The sequence below is a fragment of the Balaenoptera ricei genome, chromosome 5 (genome assembly GCF_028023285.1).
Source record: "Balaenoptera ricei isolate mBalRic1 chromosome 5, mBalRic1.hap2, whole genome shotgun sequence".
Lineage (NCBI taxonomy): Eukaryota > Metazoa > Chordata > Mammalia > Artiodactyla > Balaenopteridae > Balaenoptera > Balaenoptera ricei.
The window spans coordinates 78639334-78666292 of record NC_082643.1 but is presented as its reverse complement, the minus strand read 5'-3'; the positions used below and the strand labels follow the sequence as shown (position 1 = coordinate 78666292).

The following is a 26959-nucleotide window of genomic DNA, read 5'->3' as shown; positions in this document are numbered from 1 at the left end:
AAATACATAGAACTTAGTGAAAATGGAAATGCAACATATCAAAATATATGAGAAGCAGCTAAAGCATTTCTGAGAAGAAAATTTATAGTATAAATTCATACACAGGAAAGAAAAGACTTCAAATCAATTAGCTAAGTTCCTACCTCAAGAAACTAGAAAAAGAAGAGCAAAATAGGCCCAGAGCAGAAGGAAGAAAGTAATAAAGAGCAGAAATTGAAAATTTAAAAATAGGAAAAAAATTAATTAAAAAGCTGGAATTTTTGAAAAAAATTGATAAGTCTCTAGCAAGGATGACAAAAATAGAGAGAAGACACAAATTACCAATATCAGGAGTGAAATAGAGGTATCACTACAGATCTGAAAACCATTAAAAGGAGAAAGGAATACTACAAACAACTTTATACTCAGAAATTTGACAACTTAGAAGATAGGGAACACAACCCAATCAAAAAATGGGTGGAAGATCTAAATAAACATTTTTCTAAAGGAGACATACAGATGGCCAAAAAGCACATGAAAAGATACTCAACATCATTAATTATTAGAGAAATGGAAATCAAAACTATAATGGGGTATCACCTCATACCAGTCAGAATGGCCATCATCAGAAAAATCTACAAGCAATAAATGTTGGAGAGGGTGTGGAGAAAAGGGAACCCTCCTACACTGTTGGTCGAAAAGATTCGTGCACCCCAATGTTCATTGCAGCATTATTTACAATGGCCAAGACATGGAAGCAACCTAAATGTCCATCGACAGAGGAGTGGATAAAGAAGATGTGGTACATATATACAAAAGAATATTACTCAGCCATAAAAAAGAACAAAATAATGCCATTTGCAGCAATATGGATGGACCTAGAGATTGTCATATTGAGTGAATAAGTCAGACGGAGAAAGACAAATATGATATCGCTTATATGTGGAATCTAAAAAAATGGTACAAATAAACTTATTTACAAAACAGAAATAGAGTCACAGATGTAGAAAACAAACCTATGGTTTCCAGGGGGGAAGGGAGGGGAGGGATAAATTGGGAGATTGGGATTGACATATACATATTACTATATATAAAATAGATAACTAATAAGGACCTACTGTATAGCACAGGGAACTCGACTCAATATTCTGTAATGACCTATATGGGAAAAGAACCTAAAAAAGAGTGGATATATGTATATGTATAACTGATTCACCTTTCTGTGTACTTGAAACTAACACAACATTGTAAATCAACTATATTCCAAAAAAAAAAAGAAACAGTTTTTCAAAAGCCACTAACTGCCAAAACTCAACCCAGATGAAATAGATAATCTGAATTATCTCTGTAACCATTAAAGACATTGAATAATAATTTTAAAGCTCCTGAAAAATACATCTTCACATCCAGATGGTTTCACTGGAGAATTCTACCAAACATTTAAAAAAGAATTAACACCAATTTTACAAAATCTCTTCAGAAAGAGGAGGAAACACTTCTCAACTTATTTTATAAGGCTAGTACTACCCTATACCAAAGCAAATAAAGATAGTATTAAAAAAAGAAAGAAAACTAGAGACCACTGTCTCTCATGAACTTAGACACAAAAATCCTCAACAAAATTGAGCAAACTGAATCCAGCAATGTAAAAAAAAATTGTACCTCATGACCAAGTGGGATTTATTCCAAGTATGCAAAGCTGGCTTAACATTCAAAAATCAATGTAAATTACCATATCATCAGTCAAAGAAGAAAAATCATATGATCACATCAATTGACACACACACACAAAATTTCACTAAATCTAACACCTATTCATAATAAAAACTTTCAGCAAATTAGGAGTAGAGGGGAATTACCTCAACTTGATAAAGAACATCTACAAAAAACTTATAGATAACATTATATTCTACGGTGAAAGACTGAATGCTGGCCCCCTAAGATTGGGAACAAGGCAAGGATATCCACTTTCATTACTCTAACTCAATCTAACATTAGACATTCTAGTCACTGCAGTAAGGCAAGAAAAAGAAATAAACCACATCCAGATTGGAATGGGAGAAGTATAACTATTTTTTATTTGCAGGTGACATGATAGTCTATGTAGGAAATCCCAAGGAATCTACAAACAAACTCTTAGAACTAAAATTAATTAGTGAGTTCAGCAGGGTGGCAAGATACAAGATCAACACATAATCAATTGCATGTCTATGTACTAACAATGAACGTGTGGAAACCAAATTTAAAATATACCATTTTTAATCAATCCAAAGAAAATGAAATACTTAGATACACACTTCACAAAATATGTACAAGTTCTGTATGCTGAAAATTACAAAATGTTGCTGAAAGAAATCAAAGAAGATGCAAATAAATGGAGAGACATACTGTGTTCATTGAGTGGGAGACTCAACACAATAAAGATTCCAGTTCTCTCCAAATCGATCTATAGATTTAATGAAATTCATATCTGAACCCCAGCATGGTTTTTTGTAGATAGAGAAAGCTTATTCTAAAATACATATGCAAAATCATAGGCCCTAAAATAGCTAACAGCAGTCTTTTAAAAAGAACAATAAAATTCTACCTGATATTAAAGCTTAGTATGTAGCTACAGTAATCAAGGCCATAGATTAATGGGAACAGAATAGAGAAGCCAGAAATAAACCCACACAAATATGCACAACTGATTCTTTTTTTTTTTTTTTTTAAAGATTTATTTATTTAATTGATTGATTGGTTGCTATGTTGGGTTTTCGTTTCTGTGCTAGGGCTTTCTCTAGTTGTGGCGAGCGGGGGCCACTCTTCATCGCGGTGCGCGGGCCTCTCACTATCGCGGCCTCTCTTGTTGCGGAGCACAGGCTCCAGACGCGCAGGCTCAGCAATTGTGGCTCACGGGCCCAGTCGCTCCGCGGCATGTGGGATCCTCCCAGACCAGGGCTCGAACCCGTGTCCTCCGCATCCGCAGGCAGACTCTCAACCACTGCGCCACCAGGGAAGCCCTGCACAACTGATTCTTGACAGAAATGCAAAAGTAACTAAATAGAATGAAAATAACCTTTTCAACAAATGGTGCTAGAGCAGTTGGAGATGCATACACCAAAAAAATTAACCTGAACCTAAACCTCACATCTTAATCAAAACTTAACTCAATGCATCATGGACTTAAATGTACTAGGCACAACCCTACCCCACATCTCAACAAACAAAAATTTAAAGGATAAAATATAATTAAATATAGAAAATTTAATATTTTCTTACCTTAACCCAGTGCATCCTCCTGTACATCCCTTTTTGAAGAAACTGACCTGTTCCATAGCTTATAATTGTTTGTGAACAAAAACAATTTAACTTAGCGCTCATATTTAAGGACTTTTTTTATTTTTCAGCATTAAAATCCATGACTTGGCAGAATTAAAAGACATGTATGCTATAATCAACCTGGATGATGAAAATAAAGGTACCGATTTTTCTGTAGCAGATTGACATTTTATCGTTTCGATTACAGAAAGTAATGTGTTACTGTATGGTTTGCATTAATTATAGGAGGAATAAAATTAACACCTTTTACTAGAGTTCCCTAAGATAGCCTCCTTATTTTAGTAATTACGTTGAGTCATACTCCTTGACTAGAAGCATATAAGTCCACTTTGATTCAAAGATTTCTGGTGCGTTTTATCCCAAATCCAGTTGCAAAAACTAAATTCTTACATACCTTCCGTTTGAGCCAGTGTTGAATGAATCAGGGCTCATGTTCATAAGCCAATCCATGATGAATGTCCTAGTCTAAATAAAGACTATTTAAACTATTTATAAAATTTGAAGATTTTTATGCCTCTGGCAGCTTAAGTGAAGACAGTTGCTTGTTTGCCTGCAACAGTATCTCTGTTTTTGAATAATCCTTTATTATGTCCATTATTTCAGGGTTGGGCACCTTGTCCTGGACAGATGATGGTCAGTTGCTGGCACTGTCTACCCAGAGGGGATCGCTCCATGTTTTTCTGACCAAGCTCCCTATCCTTGGGGATGCCTGCAGCACCAGGATTGCATATCTCACCTCCCTCCTTGAAGTCACCATAGCCAATCCTGTTGAAGGAGTATGAAAACGGTGTTACTTTTATTATTAATAAAATCAAAACAGTTTCAGTGGTTAACTACTGTTATTTTTCTCTATTATAGGAGCTACCAATCACAGTTTCTGTGGATGTGGAACCCAACTTTGTAGCAGTAGGGCTTTATCATCTGGCTGTGGGAATGAATAATCGAGCTTGGTTTTATGTCCTTGGAGAGAACGGCAAGTCTAAATCCAGTTGTTTTCTTATCTAGTGTATAATTTGTTTTTATTTGGGAAGCACTGATAGTTTCTTTTAAGACCAAGTCTTTCACTCTTTTTCTTCAGACATCTCTTTCTTAGCTTAAATGGTTTTGCAAATCTTCTAAAAAATTTGCATAAATTTTGGAAAGGTTTTATTCTTTACCTTTGTTGTGAAGACACCATGGTATAGTGGGGCAGAGTGTGATCTTTAGAATTGGGCCCTGGGTTCAAATTCCCTTCTGCCCCTTTTAGCTGGGTGCCTGTAGACAAATTCTTTACCCCTCTGAGCCTTGGTTTACTCATCTGGAAAATGAGGATTCTTCTACTTATGAGGAAAATTAAATGAAATAAAATGTGTGATCTGCTTTTGCACACGGTCTTTCTTAGGCACTTCTTGGTCTGGTGGGTACTTAGTAAATGTTGATTCCCTCCCCCGCTTTATTCTTTGAAAAATGACCATTAGCATCTGAAGGGAGCCTTGCTTTTTCTTCCCCTCCTTCCTCCTCTCCACCCCTTTCCCCACTGGAGGTCAGATATCCCTCAGGAACAGAGCCAACCTGAGAATTATCCTTAGATGTTCTATTAAGCTTACTGTCACTAAGGTTTAATTTTTGGTTGTTTTGCATGTGATTTTATTTTACATTACTTTGTTTCATGTGAACCACTAAGAAATTCCTGAAGGCAAATTTATATGGCAACTAAGATTTTCTTTAAAATGGCTAAAATAAAAATTTTAGGTTCAGAATATTCTTGCAAAGGCACACGTTTAAAACTTATTTGCAAATCATTAATTAGATCATTTTATTTATATTTTAATGTGTTTGGTTTTGTTTTAATTGCTGCAGCTGTTAAAAAATTGAAAGATGTGGAGTATCTGGGGACAGTAGCCAGCGTTTGCCTTCATTCTGACTATGCAGCTGCACTTTTTGAAGGCAAAGTCCAGTTACATTTGGTAAGTATAATTTTGATGTCCTGAGGCCTGCTCAGGTAAGTGATGAACAGCCTAATGTTTTATTATCAAGAACTTTGGTCAAGAAGCGACCATATGCTTTGTGACCACCTAGAGGGGTGGGATAAGGAGGGTTGGAGGGAGCACAAGAGGGAGGAGATATGGGAACATATGTATATGTATAACTGATTCACTTTGTTATACAGCAGAAACTAACACACCATTGTAAAGCAATGATACTCCAATAAAGATGTTAAAAAAACAAACAAACAAAAAAAACGGCATTAGGGTAAAAACTAGGAAATCTGAATAAAGTATGGAGTTATGTTATAAATGATGTATCGATATTCGTTATTATTTGTGATAAACGTACCATACTCATGTAACGTGTCAATGATAGGGGAAACCGGGTTTGGGGTATATGAGAACTCTACTATCTTCACACCTTTTCTAAAAATCTAAAAGCATTCTAAAATAAAGATTTATTTATTTATTTATTTATTTATTTATTTATTTATTTAAAGATTTATTTTTAAAAAATAAAAAAAATAAAGAAGCAACCATATGACAGACTAGCTAGAAAGCCAGATATGGATAAAGGATTAACAGAACTCCTTACCCTTCTGCACAAGCTGTTCAGTTAACTCCCAAGCTCTGTTCCCATGAAACCTGACAGAGTTTCAGCTGTGCTACTCACAACATTGCTTATGGTAAAAATGACTGTGTGAACTGCATCTAGGAGGAACTATAAGTAAATTGTAAAAACTGATGGTAATGCCATACGTCTGGCTTCCTGGAATGCACTGACCCGTGTATTTGGGCATGTCACTTGTGGGGATCTTGAAACTATGCCTGTTGAGTTGCTCAAGAGATATTGGCCCCTGAAATATGGGGCTTCTCAACCAGGGCATCTCCCACATCTGTTTCTTGGCTCTTTGCTTCTGGGAAGCCAAAGAGACTAGCTACTAGACAACTGCAGAGCCTGCTGCGGAGACTATTCCCATTAAAAGGGATGTTTAATGTGCCCTGCTGGCAAGCTGGGTTCCTTCCTGATATCTTTCTGAGTAAACTGGTCTGTGATAGTTTGGTGAGTCTGAATGTTTAGCTGAACTTAAGAGAAAGACTCTCCCCTACCCCTTAGATGTTGCAAACCAGGTTTATTCAGATAAATCTATGATCCACTATTATTCTTTATGTTTTAGATAGAAAGTGAAATGTTGGATGCTCAAGAAGAACGTGAGACTCGACTTTTCCCAGCAGTGGATGATAAGTGTCGTATTTTATGTCATGCCTTAACTGGTGATTTCCTCATCTATGGCACAGATGTACGTATTGTCTTCCTTAATATAGGACATGGGGGAATTTCTCATTTTTACTTTGTAATTTGTTTATTACATATGTGTTTATATACATATATTATATAGATATCAATGTGCAATTATAAACATTATATACTTATGTAGAGCACATAGGTGGCGTGATTTGCCAGTGTCAGGTGCCTTTGTAACTATAAGCAATTTTGATGGCACAACGGCTTTGGAGTCTGGACAATCTGGGCTCAGATACTAGCTCTCTTACTTGCTACTTCCTGCTTGACGCCTCCCAGCCTCATTTTCCTCATCTAGATGCTTTGAGGATTTAATTTGATGACAAATGTAAGACACGTCATTCAACTTCAGCTCTCCAGTGCCTACATTTAGTGGGCATTTAATTAAAATTAATTGAATATTGAGAATCCCACTTCAATTTTTTGGTCTTTGGAACCACCAATACCCTGTACTCCTAAATATTACATTAGCCACATATACATAAAACATAGTTTAGTAATAGCATCTTATATTTGTAAAAAGTTTTCAGAGTTTTTCAAAGCATATCATACCTCTTACCTTGCTTAGCCTCTAGAAGAATTCAGTAAAGTTGGTTTAAAAAAAAAAAAGGCATTGTTTTCCACATTAGAGAACAATTATTCACTGTTTCAAAGGTTCCATTTTCTCACACTTTTTTAAACCGAGCATATTTTAAAGCATGCTTATTGCCAGAAGAGAGACTTTTTAAATTTAATTTTGACCTAAAATAATGAGTCTTTGAGCTAATATACACAAGTAGGGTAGGTTTCATGTATCAGGTAAAGTGGTAAATGATATGGTAAATAAGTAGTAAATATAGTCATAAATATATAAGCAGGAAAGTTTTAGAGATAAGGATACTGAAGATTGAGAGGTTAGTAAGTTTGTAGTAGAGGTGGACTTAACAAGCAAGATTTTCTGATGGAAAATCTACTCTTGCCACCGTGCCACACAGCATTGTGAAGTAAGAACTCAAAGTACAGTAATCTGCCAATAACGTAGCATTTATCTCTATCTCAGTTTCTTTTTTTTATTGAGATATAATTGACATATAACATTATATTAGTTTCAGGTGTGCAGCATAATGATTCAATATTTGTACGTATTGCAAAATGGTAACCCTCTAGTCAACATCCATCACCACACATAGTTGCAAAATCTTTTTTTCTTATAAAATATCTCATTCTTGAGTGATTCTGAAAATGTCGGGGGTTTTTAGCAGCTTTATTGAAGTATAATTGTTATACAATAAACCACACTATTGAAAGTCTATAATTTGATAAGTTTTGACATATGTATATCCTGTGAAAACGCCATCAACTTAATCAAAATCGTGAACATATTCAACACCCCGAAAAGTTTTCTCATGACCCTTTATGATTCCTTCCTCCTGTCCCTCCCCACTGAGTGCTTTCTGTCACTACAAATGAACTTGTCTTCTCTAGAGTTGTATATAAGTGGAATCATATAGTAGGCACTCCTTTTGTCTGGCTCAGTATAGTTATTTTGAGATTCATCCATGTTGGTGTGTGTGTCAATAGTTCATTCCTTTTTCTTGCTGGGTAGTATTCCACAGTATGCATATATCATAATTTGCTTATCCATGAACCTGTGGATGGACATTGGTGTTACTTCCAGTTTGGAATATTTACAAATAAAGCTGCTATAAACAAATTTGTGTTCAAGTCTTTGTATAGACATAGGCTTTCTTTTTTCTCTTGGATAAATGCCTAGAAGTAGAATGATATGTCATATAGCAAATGTATGTTTAACCTTTTAAGAAACTGACAGACTCTTTTCTAAATTAATTGGTTGTACCATTTTACATTCCCATCAACAGTGTATGAGTGCTCCAGTTCCTCTACGTCCTCACTAACACTTGATATGATCGGTCTTTTACATTTTAGCCACTCTAATAAGTGTGTAGTGATACCTCATTATGATTTTAATTTGCATTTCACTAACGGACTAATGATGTAGAACATCTTTTCATATGCTTATTTGCTAGCTGTATATCTTTGGTGAAGTGTCCAAGTTTTTTGACCATTTCTTTTTTTTAATTTACTTATTTATTTATTTTTGGCTGCATTGGGTCTTCATTGCTGCGCGTGGGCTTTCTCTAGTTGCAGCGAGCAGGGGCTACTCTTCGTTGTGGTGCACAGGCTTCTCGTTGCGGAGCACAGGCTCTAGGCACACAGGCTTCAGTAGTTGTTCCACATGGGCTCAGTAGTTGGGGCTTGCGGGCTCTAGAGCACAGGCTCAGTAGTTGTGGCACACGGGCTTAGTTGCTCTGTGGCATGTGGGATCTTCTCAGACCAGGGCTTGAACCCCTGTCCCCTGCATTGGCAGGCAAATTCTTAACCACTGCGCCACCAGGGAAGCCCTTGACCATTTCTTTTTTTTTTTTTTTTTTTTTTTAAAGTGCCTTGGCAAATTTATTGTTCTAAGTCTGTAAGGTTACTTAGACTCTATGAAACATTCTTGTATCCATTCATTCTTAGGGAATACAGAGATTTTATACACATAAAATTCAAGTCTGCACTGACCATTTCTTAATTGGATTGTTTGTTTTCTTATTGAGCTTTGATGGTTCTTCACACATTTTGGATTCAAGTCCCTTATTGGATATATGCTTCACAAGTATTTTCCACCCAGCGCGTGAGTTGTCTTTTCAGTCTCTTAACAGTGTCTTTCAAAGAGGAGAATTTTAAAAATTTTGACCAGGTCCAGTTTATCAATTAATTTTTTTATAGGTTGTGCTTTGGGTGTCATATCGAAGAAATTTTTGCCTAACCCAAGGTCACAAAGTTTTTCTCTTATGTTTTCTAAAAGCTTTCAACTTTTATGTTTTACATTGAGGTCTGTGATCCATTTTGAGTTAATTTTTGTTTATGCTGTGAGATATGGATCAGAGTATTGTGGGTTTTTCCCTTGCATGTAGCTATTCAGTTGTTCCAGCAATGTTTGTTGAAAACACTATTATTCTGTTGAGTCGATTTTGTACTTTTGTCAAAAATCAATTGTCCGTAAATGCACAGATCTTTTTCTGGACTCTCTGTTCATTCTCTTGATCTGTTTATCTATCTTTACATCAGTATCACACTGTTTTGATTACTGTAGCTTTATAAGTCTTGAAATCAGGTAGTGTTAACCCTCTAACTTTTGTGTTTCCTTTTCAGAGTTGTTTTGGCTATCCTCAGTTTTTTGTATTCCCAGTTAAATTTTACAATAAGCTTGTCCAGTTTTACAAAAAGCCTGCTGGGATTTTTATTGGGATCATTGTTGAACTTACAGATCAACTGCCATCTTAACAATATTGAGTCTTCCCACGGAGGAACAAGTTATATATCTTCATTTATTTAGATTTTCTTTAATTTCTCTTAGCAATGTTTTGGAGTTTTCTGTGTACAGGTCTTTCACATCTTGTTTCAGATTTATACCTAAGTATTTCGTAGTTTGGGTACTCCTGTACATGGTATTGCTTTTTTATTTCAGTTTCTGATTATTCATTTCTAGCATATAGACATGCAACTGACTTTTGTATATTCATCTTGTATCCTGAAACCTAGCTAAACTCACTAGTTCTAGTAGCGTTTTTTTTGGTAGATTCCATTGGATTTTCTATATAGATGATCATGTCATCTGCTAATAAAGATAGTTTTACTTCTTCCTTTTCAATCTGCCTTCTATTCCAATACATTGTTGGATAGAAGCGATGAGAGTAGATGTCTTCGTCTTGTTCTTGACCATTAAGTATGATGTTAGCTGTAGGTCTTTTACAGATTCCTGTTATCAGGTTGAAGAAGTTTTCTTCTATTCCTAGTTTACTAAGAATTTCTATGCATGTTGGATTTTATCAAATGCTTTTTCTCCATCTATTGAAATGATCACATGGGTTTTCTTTTTTAGTTTGTTTATAATTTGTGGATTATGTTAATTAATTTTCTAGTGTTAAGCCAACCCAGCATTCCTGGGATAACCGCCACTTGATCATGATGTATTCTTCTTTTTATACATTGTTGAATTCATTTGCTAAAGTTTTATTTCAAATCTTTATATCTACGTACATGAGGGATATTGGTCTGCTGTTTTCTTTTCCTATGATGCCTTTGTCTGATTTTAGTATCAGGGTAATGATCGTAGAATGAGTTAGTCATCTTCAATTTTCTGGAAGAGTTGATTAGAATTAGTGTTTTGTTTTTTGTTTGTTTTTTGCTTAAATGTTTGAAAGAATGTGCCAGTGAAGCCTATTGGGTGATCAAGCAATTCCTAGCAGCAGTTGAGTAGTACCTGCTAGGTTGGCTTGCTGCACTTCCATAGATTCAGCTGGTAAGGAGGAAACAGTCCCAAATAGATGTATACAGCAAGGGAAGATCATGTTATTAGAGCTCCCCACATCCTTAGTGCCACAGGATAATACCAAACCGAAGGGGTCAGATGCTCTTCTAGGCACTCTGTGGTGGAGGACTCAACTCTGCTACAACTAAGCAGTTTATACTCTGCAGCTATACACTAAGAAAGATGAATTGGACAATCCAAGATGAATTGGACATCATTGGAACCAGGGAAGCAGCTGAGAAATTCCTCATGGAAGTCTCCCACAAGACAGAGAGGTGGATGAGAAATGACTCGGTGACAGATTTTCACAAGAGTGCCCATCTCACCATGTTCCTTGTAAGATAACAGAGGATTCTGCCAAGACATGGGTCAGACTACAGTTGAGCCTTGACTCTGTGGCATTGCAAAGTAGCCAGGTGCCATGGTGGAGCTGTTCTCCTACGAAGCCTTCTGGGCCTGGAGTTTTTTTTATGGGAAGGTTTTAAACTATAAATTTAATTCCTATAATCAATATCAAAATATTTGGATTATCTGTTTTTTTCATGAGTGAGCTTTGGTGGTTTGTGTTTTTCAAGGAATTTGTCCATTTATCTAACTTATCAAATGTATAGGCATAAAATTATTCATAATATTCCTTATTATCCTTTTAAATATTTGTAGAATCTGTAGTAATATCACCTGTTTCTTTCCTGATTTTGGTAACTTGTGTCATTTTTCCTGATTGGTCTGCCTGGAGGTTTATCAATTTTGTTTTATCAGTCTTTTAGAAGAATGCAACTTTTTGTTTCATTGATTTTCCTCTGTTGTTTTCTGTTTTCTGTTTCATTGATTTCTGCTCTGATCTTTATTTCCTTTCTCCTGCTTATTTTGGCTTTAATTTGTTCTTTTTCTAGTTTCTTAAGATGGAAGCTGAGTTCATTGAGTTGAGACCATTCTTTTCTAATATACTCCCTTAGTGCTAGACATTTTCCCCTGAGTACTATCTTAGCAACATCCCGCAAATTCTGATATGTTGTGTTTTATTTTTATTCAGTTCAAAATGTTTTACAATTTCTCTTTTAATTTCTTCTCTGATTCATGGGTTATTTAGAAGTCCCGTGTTTAGTTTTCAAACAATCAAGATTTTACAGAGATCTTTCTGTTATTGATTTCTGATTTAGTTCTGTTATGGTCAGTGAACATATTTTGTATGACTTGAATCCTTTTAAATTTGTGAGACTTACTTTATGGTACAGAGTATGATCTGTCTTGGTAAATGTTCTTGTGTATTTGGAGAGAATATGCTGTCCTAGAATGTCAGATCAAGGTGGTTGATAATGTTCAAGACTTCTGCAACTTTATATATACTTGTTCTGTCAATTATTGAGAAAATGGTATTGAAAACTCAGATTACAATTGTGGATTTATCTATTTCTCTTTGCAGATCTGTAAATTTTTTTTTTTATTTATGTGTATTGAAGCTCTGTTATTAGGTACATAACCATTCAGGATGGTTATGTTCTCTTCATAAATTAGCCCCTTTATCATTTTGAAATGACCCTTTTTATCCCTGGCAATAGTCTTTGCTCTGGAATTGATTTTGCCTGATATTAATATAGCCATTCTAGTTTTTTAGAATGTTACCCTGGTATATATTTTTCCATTCTTTTATTTTTAACCATTTGTGTCTTTATATGTAAAATATTTTTTTTGTAGGCACCATATTAATTCTCACAATTTGACAAAGTCTACCTTTTAATTACAGTGTTTATTTTTTTAATTTATTTATTTATTTATTTATTTATTTATTTATTTATTTATTTTTGGTTGTGTTGGGTCTTCGTTGCTTCGCACAGGCTTTCTCTAGCTGCGGTGAGTGGGGGCTACTCTTTGTTGCGGTGCGCGGGCTTCTCATTGTGGTGGCTTCTCTTGTTGCAGAGCACGGGCTCTAGGCATGCGGGTTTCAGTATTTGTTGCACATGGGCTCAGTAGTTGTGGCTCGTGGGCTCTAGAACTCAGGCTCAGTAGTTGTGGCGCACGGGCTTATTTGCGCCACAGCATGTGGGATCTTCCTGGACCCAGGGCTTGAACCCATGTCCCCTTCATTGGCAGGTGGATCCTTAACTACTGCGCCACCAGGGAAGTCCAATTATGTTGTTTAGACTTTTGAATTTAATGAGATTATCTCTGTGTTTAGGTTCAATCTACCATCTCGCTACTTGTTTTCTATTTGTCCCATCTCTTCTTTGTTGCCTTTTTCCTCTTCTTTTGCCTTCTTTTGGATTGTGTATTTTTTATTATTCAATTTTATCTCATTCATTGACCTTATTAGCTACAACTCTTATTTTAGTGGTTGTTTTAGGTTTTGTAGTATACATCCTTAATTTATCACAGGCTACCTTCAAGTGACATTATACCTTGTAAGGTATAGTGAATAGTATAAGTTCATTTATTAGAATAGTATGTGTCCCCTCCTACCTCTGCTGTTGCTGTCATACATTTTACTTTTACAGGTATTATAAACCCCATAATACACTGATATTAGTTTTGTTTAAACAATCAGTTAAGAGATTTACATAATAAGAAATATCTTATATATTTCTCCATATAGTTACCATTTTTGGTGCCCTTCATTCTATTATGTGGATCCATAGTTCCAGCTGGTATCATTTTCCTTCCACTAAAGGACTTCCTTTATCACTGTTTGTAGTGCTGGTCTACTGGTGATGAATTCTTTTGCTTTCATGTCTGAAAACATCTTTATTTCACCTGCATTTTTGAAAAATATTTTTGCTAGATATAGAATTGTAGGTTGACAGTTTTTTCTTTCAGTACTTTAAAGATGTTGCTCCTCTGCTCCTCTGTCTTCTTGCCTGCATTATTTCTAATGAGAAATCGGTCATCTTTATCTTTGTTCCTCTGTGTGTAAGCTGTCTTTTTCCTCTGGCTTCTTTTAATACTTTATCACTGGTTTTGAGCAATTTGATTGTGATCTGTCTTGATGTAATTTTCTTCATATTTCTTTGCTTGAGGTTGTTGAATCCAAGGGTTTATAGTTTTGTTTATTTATTTATTTATTTATTTATTTATTTATTTATGGCTGTGTTGGGTCTTCGTTTCTGTGCGAGGGCTTTCTCTAGTTGCGGCAAGCGGGGGGCCACTCTTCATCGCGGTGCGCAGGCCTCTCACTATCGTGGCCTCTCGCCTGTGCAGGCTCAGTAATTGTGGCTCATGGGCCTAGCTGCTCCGCGGCATGTGGGATCTTCCCAGACCAGGGCTCGAACCTGTGTCCCCTGCATTGGCAGGCAGATTCTCAACCACTCTGCCACCAGGGAAGCCCCAGGGTTTATAGTTTTAATAAAATTTGGAATATTTTCAGCCATTATTTCTTCAAGTATTGTTTTCTCCCTCTGTTTGCATTCCAATATCAGAAACTCCAATTATACATATATTAAACCACTTTAAATTATCCCACAGTTGATACTCTTTAAATTTTTTTATTTTTTTCTCAATTTAATTTTGGATAATTTCTACTGCTGTATTTCAAGGTCACTAGCCTTTTTTTCTGTCATGTTTAATCTGCCAGTAGTTTCATCCATCATATTTTTCATTTCAGACATGGTAGCTCACCTGCAAAAGATATATTAGAGTCTGTTTTTGTATCTTCCATGTCTCCACTTACCTTTTTAAACATATGCCATGCAGTGATATTAACTGTTTTAGTTACATTGTCTGCTAATTCTAATATCTGGGTCAGTTTTGATTGATCAGTTATTCTCCTTAATGTGGGTTATGTTTTCCTACTTCTTTGCACTCATGGTACTTTTACCTTTTGGCGTGCTGGATGTTTTTGTATTCCTAAAAATACTCTTGAGCTTTGTTCTGGGATGCAGTTAATTTGCTTGGAAACAGTTTGACCCTTTTGAGTCTGCTTTTGTGATTTGTTAGGTAGGTGTGAAACCTACCTAACAGTAGGTTTCAGTCACTGAAACAGTCACTGTTCCCAGTCCTGTGTGAGTGCCAGTCACTGTTCACTCTAATCCTTTTGGATGGTTCTTTTTCCTGGCTTCAACAGTTTTCTCATATTTATGCAGTGATTAGTTCTCTGCTGAAGACTCAAGGTAGACCCTCTGAAGATCTCCCAGGTTCTCTCTCAGTGCAGCTTTCTCCTCTCTGGTACTATACCCTGCAAAGTCTAGCTGCCTCCTTCCCTGCCCCCACTGGATTCTCAGCTCTATCTCCTCACCTCAGGGAATCATGTTCCACCTGCATTTTCCCTCCCTTTGCCATGGCTTGAAAACTCTCTCAAGGCGAAAGTTGGAGCATTCACAGGACTTACCTTGTTTGTTTCCCATCTCTCAGAGATCATTGTCCTTTGTTGCCTTATTCCAATATCTTAAAAACTGTTTTTTCATGTATTTTGTCTGTTATTTTTGGTCATTTTGGGTGGGAAAGTTAAATCACGTCTGTTATTCCATCTTGGCCTGAATAGAAATCTAAGATATTATCATGTGTTTTTATTTCAATTAAACTTTTTATTTTGAGATCATCATAGATTCACATGAAGTTGTAAGAAACAATACAGAGAGATCCTAATAAACCCTTTTCCTAGTTTCCCCCAATGGTAATATTACATTGCATTATCACAACCAGGGTATTGACATTAATAGTCAAGATACAGAACAATTCTGTCACTACAAGGATCCTTTATGTTGCTGTTTTATCTCCACATCCACTTTCCTCCTGCCCTCATCCTTAATCCCTGGTAACAAATAATCTGGCTTTTCTGGTGTATTCCAATGATCTATGTGTCTATCCCTCCACCAGTACTACAGAATCTTGATTGCTGTAGCTATAAAAAAAGTCTTGAAATTTAATAGACTAATTTTCCCACTATATTTTTTCAAAAATGTTTTAGCTATTTTAGTTCCTTTGCCGGTCCATATAAATTTTAGAATAATCTTGTCTGTGTCTACAAAAAAATCTTGCTGAGATTTTTGTTGGAATTATATTAAACCTGTATATAAGTTCAGGAGAAGTAACATGTTTACTATGACACCAATCCATGAATACAGTACACCTCTCCATTTATTCAGATGTTCTTTAATTCTTTCATTTGTGTTTGTTAGTTTTCAGCACACAAATCCTATGCATGCTTTGTTGAATTTACACCTAAGTATTTAATTTTTTTGAGTGATTATAAATGATATATTTTTAAATTTTGATGTCTACATGTTCTTTGCTAACATATAGAACTACAGTTGATTGTATCTGGTGGGTTTTGGTTTATTTTTTATTTTAAACTTAATTTTCTAATTTATTAATTAACAGCAAAAATATTTAAAGTAACATGACTTGAAAGTCACTCTTAAACAATAAGGGTATTTCTTGCAAGTGGAAAATCTGAAAAATCAATTAAACTTTAATATCACTAAGAATGTTAGAATTAATAGACTGTTGAATCACATATGCATTCCCATTTTACTAATTTTCTTGGGTCTGTACTTTGCTCATATAGTAGGTATTATTCTTAGATTCTTCCTTGATCAAAAATATGACATTTTTTTCTTTAAGTTAGGAAATAAGTTTAACATAAATGCTGAAAGTCTGTATTTTCTTGACAACCTTTTATTTCTATGACTGTATTTATTTTAGACTGGTGTCATTCAGTATTTCTACATTGAAGACTGGCAATTTGTTAATGATTATCGACATCCTGTCAGTGTGAAAAAGATTTTTCCTGACCCAAATGGGACCAGATTAGTTTTCATTGATGAAAAAAGTGATGGATATGTCTACTGTCCAGTAAGTCGAGAAAAGTTTTCAAATGCTTGTTTTTAAAAAATGCAACATATGAAGAAAAAAGTGTTTTTAAAATATATTCCATATATAAGATCATTTTCTCTTAAACCTTGCCAAGGATTGTAGTACTTTGCTATCATGTTTGTGATATCATGTTTGTGATCCGTTTTCATGACTATTCACATCAAGAAAAGTTTTTCCATTATTTTGCCATTTTTCAGTGTTAAAAATCTTCAGAGAGATTTTTTAGTGGAAAGAATAGTTGTTATATTCTGCACCATTTTTAACCTTATTTACTGCACAATATTACGGTGTATCTTCAGGTACATGAGTTTTCTCTCTAGAAATGCAATAGCGTCAGAGGGCAGGGACTGTTCTCTGTCCTTTCTGCCCACCTCAGTTGATTTCCCTCTTCCCTTAAAGATCCTGAACATAAAGGAAAGGTATTTTTGTATTAGGTGATTGAAAACAGATGAACCCATTTTTAGACTTAGTTACTCTTATTTTTAAACATCCTTAACTTTTTTGAGAATAGATTTAGATAAAGGAAATGTTGTGCTTTTACATCATCTACTATACTTGAATTTTTCATTTACTTTTGATATCCAGTTAATGAATTGTATGTTGTTGGTCACAGTTCACACAGCCTACAGCTGCTCTTGGACCCACCCTTAATAACTGTTCGTCTGTGCTTCACAGTGAAGACATGATTCAATGAAGACAGCTCTCCCCTCACAGTACACTCTCCTAGATATAAAGACTTCCTTCCTTCCGTTTCTGTCTCTCTCTCTCTTCCTCTCCTCCCTTCCTTTCTTTATCTTCCCTTCATTTTTTTTCTTTTTCTTTTCTTTCTTTGACAAATGTAACAGGTTTCCATGGGTGTCTGAATTATTTATGCCAAGTTCCTAATATTCTAGTTCTTATTCAACCCATTTCTCGATCACAGAACAAATGAGGAAAAATGACCTAAATATAAAGATGACCTTGCGTTCCCTCTACTTAATAAGGAAATTCGGTCTGTAGAGATTCCCTTTCTGGAACAGGGTATAAGGAAGTTAAGCTGCCTTGCTTCCTATGTGGGTTCACCCCGGGTGGAGTCTGCTGTTTAGACAGGGTGCACAAGAGGGTAGCAGGGTGCAGCGGGCACGGACAGGACTGACAGTGAGAAGAGGGGTCTGATGGCTCAGAGAAGGGCCAGGGGTAAGACCTGTCCCGGACAAGTTGATGTTTTTTTCTTTCTCCTTTTACAGTTCTCCTTTCCTTGATAATTTCTGTCAAAGAGGCTAGTGTGACCTCCTTCCTGGGGTTGGGACGAGGTTTCAGTGAGCTGATTTTTCCAAACATATTATCAGGCATAGGGTAGCTGTTTAGCAGGGGTTAGTTAAAGCTCTGCCCTCTTTACCTCTTTATCACAACTTAAAACCCTCACGTTCCAGAATTTTGTCACCTGTTGCTGCTCATCCCCTATCCCTTTTCCAAGTCTAACCTGCAACTCAGTTAAGTTAAAAAGAAAAACCCTGGTGAAACAAATCCGCACAAAAGAATGACTCCACGGGGGCATAGCCCCTCCCTAACCCAACATGGGGTTGGGTGTGAACTTCTTTCCAAGTTAGGGTCTCATTGGTAGGTTAGAATTTTAGGCTGTTGGACAAGATATTCGAGGGGCGTGTGGTACCCACAGGAGCAGTCCCTCTTTTAAATAATACCCAGTCTTGCCTAGGAGTAAGGCCAGCCTGGCAGGGAAGGGAAAGGAGAGCTTGTGGTGCAGAGCCTCCCCACACCTCAGACACAAGAGGAAGCTATGCTAAGGCCCTTGGACTCTTGACCAGAGTGCTGTGCTTTTTTTGTTTTATTTTAACACTCACCCTGTCATAGTGTGCTACTATTGCAGCTTACTTTTTCATCCAACTTCAAAGTGAGAAAAACATTGCTTCTGTGATGTACATATATGAAAGTATATAATAATTCAAACTACAACTATTCCTCTTTAAAATTCTCATATATACTCGCAATTTCTCTTCATATGTACATTTATTCAACCTCTTTTCCTTCACTGTGTGGATGGTAAGGAAGTGACTCCTGTCATACATTAGAATTGGGAGAGATGGCTTTTTTCTTACATGTGCCCTAATGAAAACCTTGCACCCCATCACTCCCTATATACCCATAAAGGATGACTTGTGATATACTGTAGGAAGTTCATAAACAGAGGCTGTAGAGTATAGTAGTTTAGTGCATGGGCAGACAGACAAACCTGGATTTGAGATTAGTAATAATGACAACTAATATTTCTGTGCTGAGTATGCTGTACATATATCAGGGATTTCTTTTAATCCTTACAGCAGCCCCAGAGATAAACACTCCTATCTTGCCATTTTACAGGTGGAGAAATTAAGGCATAGAAAAGGTAAGTCACTTGTCCAAGGTCACACAGTCAGCACATGGTATCAGTGGTGTGAGACTAGGCCGGCTTCCTCCAGGGCTCTCACTTTGATTGGATTCCCAGTTTCCCCATCTATAAAATGAATATGGTTCCAGGACCTACTTTGTAGATTGTATAAAAATTAAATGGGATAATGCACATAAAGCTTTCAGTACAGCATCTGCCACATAGTAAGCATTTAACAAATGGTTACCCCCTTTAAAACATTTCTACCATCTAGCAGTGGTGTGCTCATCCTTACAAACTGAGAGTCAGTATGACATAGTGGTTAGAAGCATAGACTGTGGAGCCAGACTGCCTGGTTCAAATCCTGACTCTTCAACATATTAGCTGTGTGACTTTGGGCAGATTTCTGTGTGCCTCAGTTTCTTCATCTGCAAAATGGGCATAATAGTATCTGTCTTATAGAGTAAGAGATTAGAATTCAATATATTAAATTATAATCTATTAAATTATATATATACTTACATATCTTAAAGTAATTCTATATATTAAATTCAATAAGTATAATTTACAAAAAGTAATTTATAAAGTAAATTAAGTAAATATAAGTACAATAAGTATAATTAAATATAAGTACACTACCTGGTAAGCAACACTATCCAATAGAAATGTAATTTGAACTACCTATATAATTTAAAATTTTCTACTAGTCACATTTTTTAAAAAAGGTAAAAAGAAACAGGTGAAATTAATTTTAATAATATTTTTAATTTAACCCAATATTATCATTTCAGTATGCAATAACATAAAAATTATTAATGAGATGTTTTACACTCTTTTTTTCATACTAACTCCTTGAGATCTGGTGGGTAGTTTACACTTCCCCACATCTCAATTTGGACTAGACACATTTCAGTGCTTAAGAGCCACATGTGGATATTAAATAGTGGCCATACTGTATTGTATGGCTGTATAATATTAGTTATTATTATTTATAGGAATTTTATATTTCATTCTTATTTTGAGAGGAAGATAGATTAGAGAGGAGGCAGGTGTTTCTTAGCTCCACATTGAGGATATATATAAGCCTATCTGCCTGAGGAATATGTGGAATCGGAATATGTGGACTGATTTTTTTTAATAGCTTTTATTACTGTAACTACAGTTTATGTTTGTTGGAATTGCACTGTAGAGAAGTTTTTGAAATAAAACATACCCAGTGTAATTTATTTAGATCTCAAATCATATACAGATTAATTTGTTTCTTCTCTAGTTGGAGCATTTCTGTACCCAGTATTATCGAAAATTTTCTAAGCACAAGTGTGTTCATAGTTTAAATTTCCGTCATCTTGAGCAACTTCAACTTTTTTTTCTTAACCTGAAGTTTTGTGTCCAGACTTGAAGTTTTTCCTGCAAATTCACCAAATTTTAGATAAAATCCTTGATTTTCCATATAACTACAGTTTTTTTTCAAGCCAGACCTATAGGAATGGGAAAAGAAACTTTTCTTCCTTTATCTTGGGGTGTTGCTGAGTTGAATGTGGGTTGGTAAGCTTTGCCAGCTAAGGCTGTAGACAGACTCCTTCCTACCAAGGCAAATGATAATAGTTTAAGTACAGACTTGGGGCAAATCTGTAAATCCTTATTTTGTAGGTTAATGATGCTACCTATGAGATTCCAGATTTTTCACCAACCATTAAAGGTGTTCTTTGGGAAAACTGGCCAATGGATAAAGGTGTGTTTATTGCCTACGATGATGATAAGGTGTACACTTACGTCTTTCACAAGGACACTATACAAGGTACTTAATCACTTTTTTGTACATTTACTGAGAAATACATTTCCACTGCAGTGAAATTAAAACATTCCTTTCTGATGTGTGTGCTGAGTATTAGATTTCAGCATTAAGAGGTCTGTTTTATAATATAGGATCCAAGGTCATTTTGGCTGGTGGCACCAAAGTTCCCTTCTGTCATAAACCTTTGCTGTTATATAACGGAGAATTGACCTGCCAGACGCAGAGTGGAAAAATAAACAACATCTACCTTAGCACCCACAGCTTCCTCCACAGTTTAAAAGATGTGGGGCTTAATGATCTGCGGCAGATGCTGACGCAGACTTTAATGCTAAAAAGGTATGGTTTTAAACACTTCTCATGGGGCCTCTCATTTGCTTTTGTGATTTTAAAGGTCAACTTCCATTAAAATAGTTAGAGGTAATAGTATTTACCTCGTTTACTTCACAGGATTAATGTGAGGCTCAGATAAGATGATGGATATGAGAATGTATATAAATTCTAAGGGAAGTACTTTTGTACAATACTATCGGTGCTTTATTCCAAGAAAAGCCGTTCAGAACAAAAAGGTTTCTCATCACCCAAATAGCACAGTTACTGTGAAATTCTAATAAACATAATTATTTCAACACTCTTAATTTCATCATAACAAAGTTTGATTTTACCTTACTTGAGATTTCTTTTTCCTGCTATTTCCTCTCACCTCTTAGGGCCACTGTGAATTCCTTTGTGGTTCTGATTCTTCTCACCATCTCTTAAATGTTGCTCTTCCTCAGGGTCCCTTGAGCTCCTTTCTTCTCTTCTCACTCTAATTATTCTTCCAGAGTGAATCTCCTCAAAGATGGTTTCAGTACCATCTATACGAGGCTGACTCCAAAATGTGCATCCTTGACTTAAACCTGTGTTTACCACTGCCTCCCAGTCATGTGTAGTTGGGAGTCCAGGAGTTCCTCAAACTTGCCTCATCATCTTCCCCAGCCTCCTCTTCTCCCCCTGCCCTAATCACATGGTGCACATGCCCTACCACCCACCCACTCCCACACATACCCACATACCCACACACACCCACACACCCTCACACACACACACATACACCCCCCCCCACACACACACACCCTCACACACACACCCTCGCACACACACCCACACACCCTCACACACACACACCCTCACACACACACACACACACCCCCTCACACACCCCCCCCCCCCACACACACACACACACCCCACACACACACACATACCCCAGGTCCTTTTGTCCTCTGCTATTCCCCCACCTTAACTCAGGCCCTCACGTGGAGTAATGTATATCGGAACCACTTCCTGACTGCTCTCTCTGCTGGTAGCCTCATGACAATCTAATCTATTCTCTACACACTTTGGAAAATGTGAATCTGATCCTCTCATTTCCCTGGTGAAGATCTTCCAGTGACTTCCTGATGCCTTTAGGAAGAAACCCCTGCTTCTCGGGACCTCAGCATGACACGCTAGGCTTATGATGATTTAATACTAGCCTCATCTGTCCCCACTCCTCCACGCCTCTCTGTGCGCTGACTGCTTGGATTCAGTATATTTTATGATTTCTTGCCTTGGCACGAGCCACTTTCTCATCCTGGGCTGCCCCTCCCTGTCTCTGTAGATAGTAACTCCTCATTCTTTACCATACAGCGGAGCCCTCTCCTCCTCCAGGAAGCCTTCCCAGAAGCCCTGACCACTGTCAGTCTCGGTCAGGGCCTTTCCAATGTGTTGCCTCAGAGCCAGGATCCCATGTGGAGAGTGGTTTAGAACACGTTATCGCTTACTGCTGTGTGACCTGGGCTGGATTTTTAAGGCCTCTAAGCCTCACTTTCCTCATCTCTAAAGGAGAAATAATAATAATACATAGTGTCATTAGGGTGATCCAGCAAGAGAATTTATACAAAGCACTTAGCACAAAGATTCACATATTGTAGGCACTCCGGTACCTTTGTCATACTGTGTCATAGGCATCTGTTTTCTTACCTGTCTCTTCCACCTTCCCCAAGTATGACTGCCTAAAGGACAGTGATTTGCATTTGAGCCTTACGTCTTGGTTCCTGGCACATAACGGTGCTCAGTGAATGTGTGTTGGATGGAAAAATGCATCAGTGAATAGAGGGGAAGGCGTAACATATTCATTAATGTAGGGGTTCCACAAAAAGTCTCACTGGCATTTATGGTTAAGTTTTATACCAGAGGTCAGCAAGCTTTTTCTGTTATGGTCCAGGTGGTAAGTATTTTCAGGCATTAAGGACCATAGGGTCTGTCACACCTACTCAGGTCAGCTGTTGCAGTGCAAGTGCAGCCAAGAGAGTCCGTAAAGAGCGGGCGGGTGAGCGTCTGTGCTCCACTCACACTTTATTCCCCAAAACAGGCAGCTGTGGGCCATAGTTTGCTGACCCCTGTTTTAAAAGTTCCCAATTTATAGGAATAGAGTACTAATTTTATTAGACTTATGTGAGAACAAAAATAATTTTCATCTGTGTGTGAAGTAAACCGAAAATAAATAAACAGAATTAGTTGTTGATGAGGGAAGGTGGTTATACAGAATAGATTCAGATTAATTCAAGAAGTTCAAGAAAAAACATCTGCATAAAACTGGAAGAAAAGTTTATATAGCTTTTCATCACTTGAAAATGATGAAAGATTAAGAAATGTTTCTGCAAAATTTATCTAGGGCATAACATTAAATTATATACAATCTGAAAATTGCCTCATAGGGGGCAAATAGAGCTCCCTGATTAAGCTTATGTACTCACCTGCTAGGTTTTCTGATGCTTGGGAAATGTGCAAGACTCTGAATGATCATGCTGCCTGGAATGAGTTGGCCAGAGCTTGTCTACACCACATGGAAGTGGAGTTTGCAATCCGTGTTTATCGGACAATTGGAAACGTTGGCATGGTGATGTCCTTGGAACAAATAAAGGTAAACGGCATCTTATGGGAATTATCAGATTAGCATCTAAATGGTGTTTAGTCAAACATTTAAAGTTTCTGCAGTTACTCTTACCTAACTCGTAAACAAATTAATCGATAGACCACTACCACTTCCTCCTAAGTACAGTCCTTAAATAAAAAACCCTTGTATTTCTTCTCATTAAAACTGCTTTTATTTGTAGGGAATAGAGGACTACAATCTTTTGGCAGGACATCTTGCCATGTTTACTAATGATTTCAACCTGGCTCAGGACCTGTACCTGGCATCCAGCTGTACCATTGCTGCCCTGGAGGTATGGCAGCAAATGAGGGGGAAAACACGCAAAGAGGCTCTCACCTTTTGTAGAGTTAAAATCTCTCAGCACCAGATACCACATGCCTTCCCCCTCCTAGAATTCAGACTTCAGCTTTCAGAATGCCTGAGTATTCATTAACTTCAGAAATATTTTCACTCTGCATTCTCTGGGGCCATGAAAGGCATGGTATTGTAACATTACCAAATGATTTAAAGTCAGACTGTGTCCAGAGAGGACAGATTCCATAACCTACAAAAACGCATACAAATAAAAACAGCCACCATTTCTTTCTTTCTTTCTTTCTTTCTTTCTTTATTTTATAGACAAAGATGTATATTTTAAGAGTATTTGTTTTTTTGTTTTTCTTAACATCTTTATTGGAGTATAATTGCTTTACAATGGTGTGTTAGTTTCTGCTTTATAACAAAGTGAATCAGCTGTACACATACATATATCCCCATATCTCCTCCCTCTTGCGTCTCCCTCCCACCCTCCCTATGCCACCCCTCTAGGTGGTCACAGAGCACCGAGCTGATCTCCCTGTGCTATGTGGCTGCTTCCCACTAGCTATCTGTTTTACATTTGGTAGTGTATATATGTCCATGCCACTCTCTCACTTCGTCCCAGCTTACCCTTCCCCCTCCCTGTGACCTAAAGTCCATTCTCTATGTCTGCATCTTTATTCCTGTCTTGCTCCTAGGTTCTTCAGAACCACTTTTTTTTTTTTTTTTAAGATTCCATATATATGTGTTAGCATATTGTATTTGTTTTTCTCTTTCTGGCTTACTTCACTCTGTATGAGAGACTCTGGGTCCATCCACCTCACTACAAATAACTCAATTTCGTTTCTTTTTATGGCTGAGTAATATTCCATTGTATATATGTGCCACATCTTCTTTAGCCATTCATCTGTCGATGGACACTTAGGTTGGTTCCATGTCCTGGCTATTGTAAATAGAGCTGCAGTGAACATTTTGGTACGTGACTCTTTTTGAATTATGGTTTTCTCAGGGTATATGCCCAGTAGTGGGATTGCTGGGTCCTATGGTAGTTCTATTTGTAGTTTTTTAAGGAACCTCCATACTGTTCTCCATAGTGGCTGTATCAATTTACATTCCCACCAACAGTGCAAGAGGGTTCCCTTTTCTCCACACCCTCTCCAGCATTTATTGTTTGTACATTTTTTGATGATGGCCATTCTGATTGGTGTGAGGTGATACCTCACTGTAGTTCTGATTTGCATTTCTCTAATGATTAGTGATGTTGAGCATCCTTTCATGTGTTTGTTGGCAATGTGTATATCTTCTTTGGAGAAATGTCAATTTAGGTCTTCTGCCCATTTTTGGATTGGGTTGTTTGTGTTTTTGATATTGAGCTGCATGAGCTGCTTGTAAATTTTGGAGATTAATCCTTTGTCAGTTGCTTCATTTGCAAATATTTTCTCCCATTCTGAGGGTTGTCTTTTGGTCTTGTTTATGTTTTCCTTTGCTGTGCAAAAGCTTTTAAGTTTCATTAGGCCCCATTTGTTTATTTTTGTTTTTATTTCCATTTCTGTAGGAGGTGGGTCAAAAAGGATCTTGCTGTGATTTATGTCATAGAGTGTTCTTCCTATGTTTTCCTCTAAGAGTTTTATAGTGTCTGGCCTTACATTTAGGTCTTTAATCCATTTTGAGTTTATTTTTGTGTATGGCGTTAGGGAGTGTTCTAATTTCATTCTTTTACATGTAGCTGTTCAGTTTTCCCAGCACCACTTATTGAAGAGGCTATCTTTTCTCCATTGTATATTCTTGCCTCCTTTATCAAAGATAAGGTGACCATAGGTGCATGGGTTTAGCTCTGAACAGCCACCATTTATCGAGTGCTCACACGTGCCAGGCACTTTTTTAAGCATTGACATATTTTAATTCATTTAATCTTCACAACAGTCCTGTGAGATAATACTATTATTTTCTCTATTTTCCAAATGGGAAAATAGAGGCGCGTTTGTCTTTTATTTATTATGTGAAATTCTCTTGTGTATGAAGAGGGGGCTAAGGCTTGTGTATCATCACTAGTTTCCCAGAGGTGAGTGTTGCAGGGGAAGGGTCAGAACGGAGTGAAGGACCTAGTTCAGCGCAAGGAAGGAGAGAGCTGTGGCAGTGTAGAGTAGCGGTTAAGAACGTGGATTTTAGAGTCGGACGTGGCTGGGTTCAGATCCCAGCTCTGTGTAACCTTGGACAAGTTATTTCATCTCTCTGTGCCCTAGATCCCATTTAAAGGCGGGATAACAATATCTAGCCCACAGGGTGTTGTAAAGATTTAAGGATGAGATTAGATCTTTTGGAACAGTGCCTGACGGGCTGTAAAGACAGAGATGGTGGCTGCTGACACTCACATTATTTCACCCCAGCCCGCATTTCTACAACCACATAGAGGGAAGCATATGTGCTGTTGATTTCACAGCTTCTCTTTTCAAATTGTTCTATAGCAAATTTTCATTTTTAAATTTTAAGTGGACTAAATTACTTTTGTTTTAAGAAAAAATTAGATAATTTTACAACACTATTTGAGATCACTGGGGACACCCTGAGAAATTTTCAGAACTTGGATTGGTAAGCACTGAAGTAGGAACATGGCTGCACTGAGTGAGGGCAACGTGTCATCCCAGCTCTTCTGCATTAGCTGTGGACACTTGTGTGCTGCTGGATTTGTAAAGGATTTAAGGTGATGGCTTCCCAGTGGAAAGAGGTGATTGCACCCCGTTGTTCCTTTAACCTCACTCTGAAGACTGATAGGTTAGCTAAGTAAAGAGGTTGGAAGCAAAGCCCTGCCGCCCA

The 26959-nt window shown here is 37.0% G+C and overlaps 1 protein-coding gene across 3 annotated transcripts in view; it reads left to right on the top strand.

The window, feature by feature from the left end:
* Window positions 1–26959, top strand: part of WDR19 (WD repeat domain 19) — an 83667-nt gene that overhangs the window by 20939 nt on the left and 35769 nt on the right. For all 3 annotated transcript variants that reach the window (XM_059923171.1, XM_059923173.1, XM_059923172.1), the window contains 10 exons: window positions 3369–3439; window positions 3904–4076; window positions 4159–4273; window positions 5140–5246; window positions 6446–6568; window positions 16562–16711; window positions 20748–20895; window positions 21024–21228; window positions 23677–23836; window positions 24030–24140. In XM_059923171.1, coding sequence (XP_059779154.1) covers window positions 3369–3439; window positions 3904–4076; window positions 4159–4273; window positions 5140–5246; window positions 6446–6568; window positions 16562–16711; window positions 20748–20895; window positions 21024–21228; window positions 23677–23836; window positions 24030–24140 — 1363 coding nt within the window. The remainder of the gene's footprint in view (window positions 1–3368; window positions 3440–3903; window positions 4077–4158; window positions 4274–5139; window positions 5247–6445; window positions 6569–16561; window positions 16712–20747; window positions 20896–21023; window positions 21229–23676; window positions 23837–24029; window positions 24141–26959) is intronic.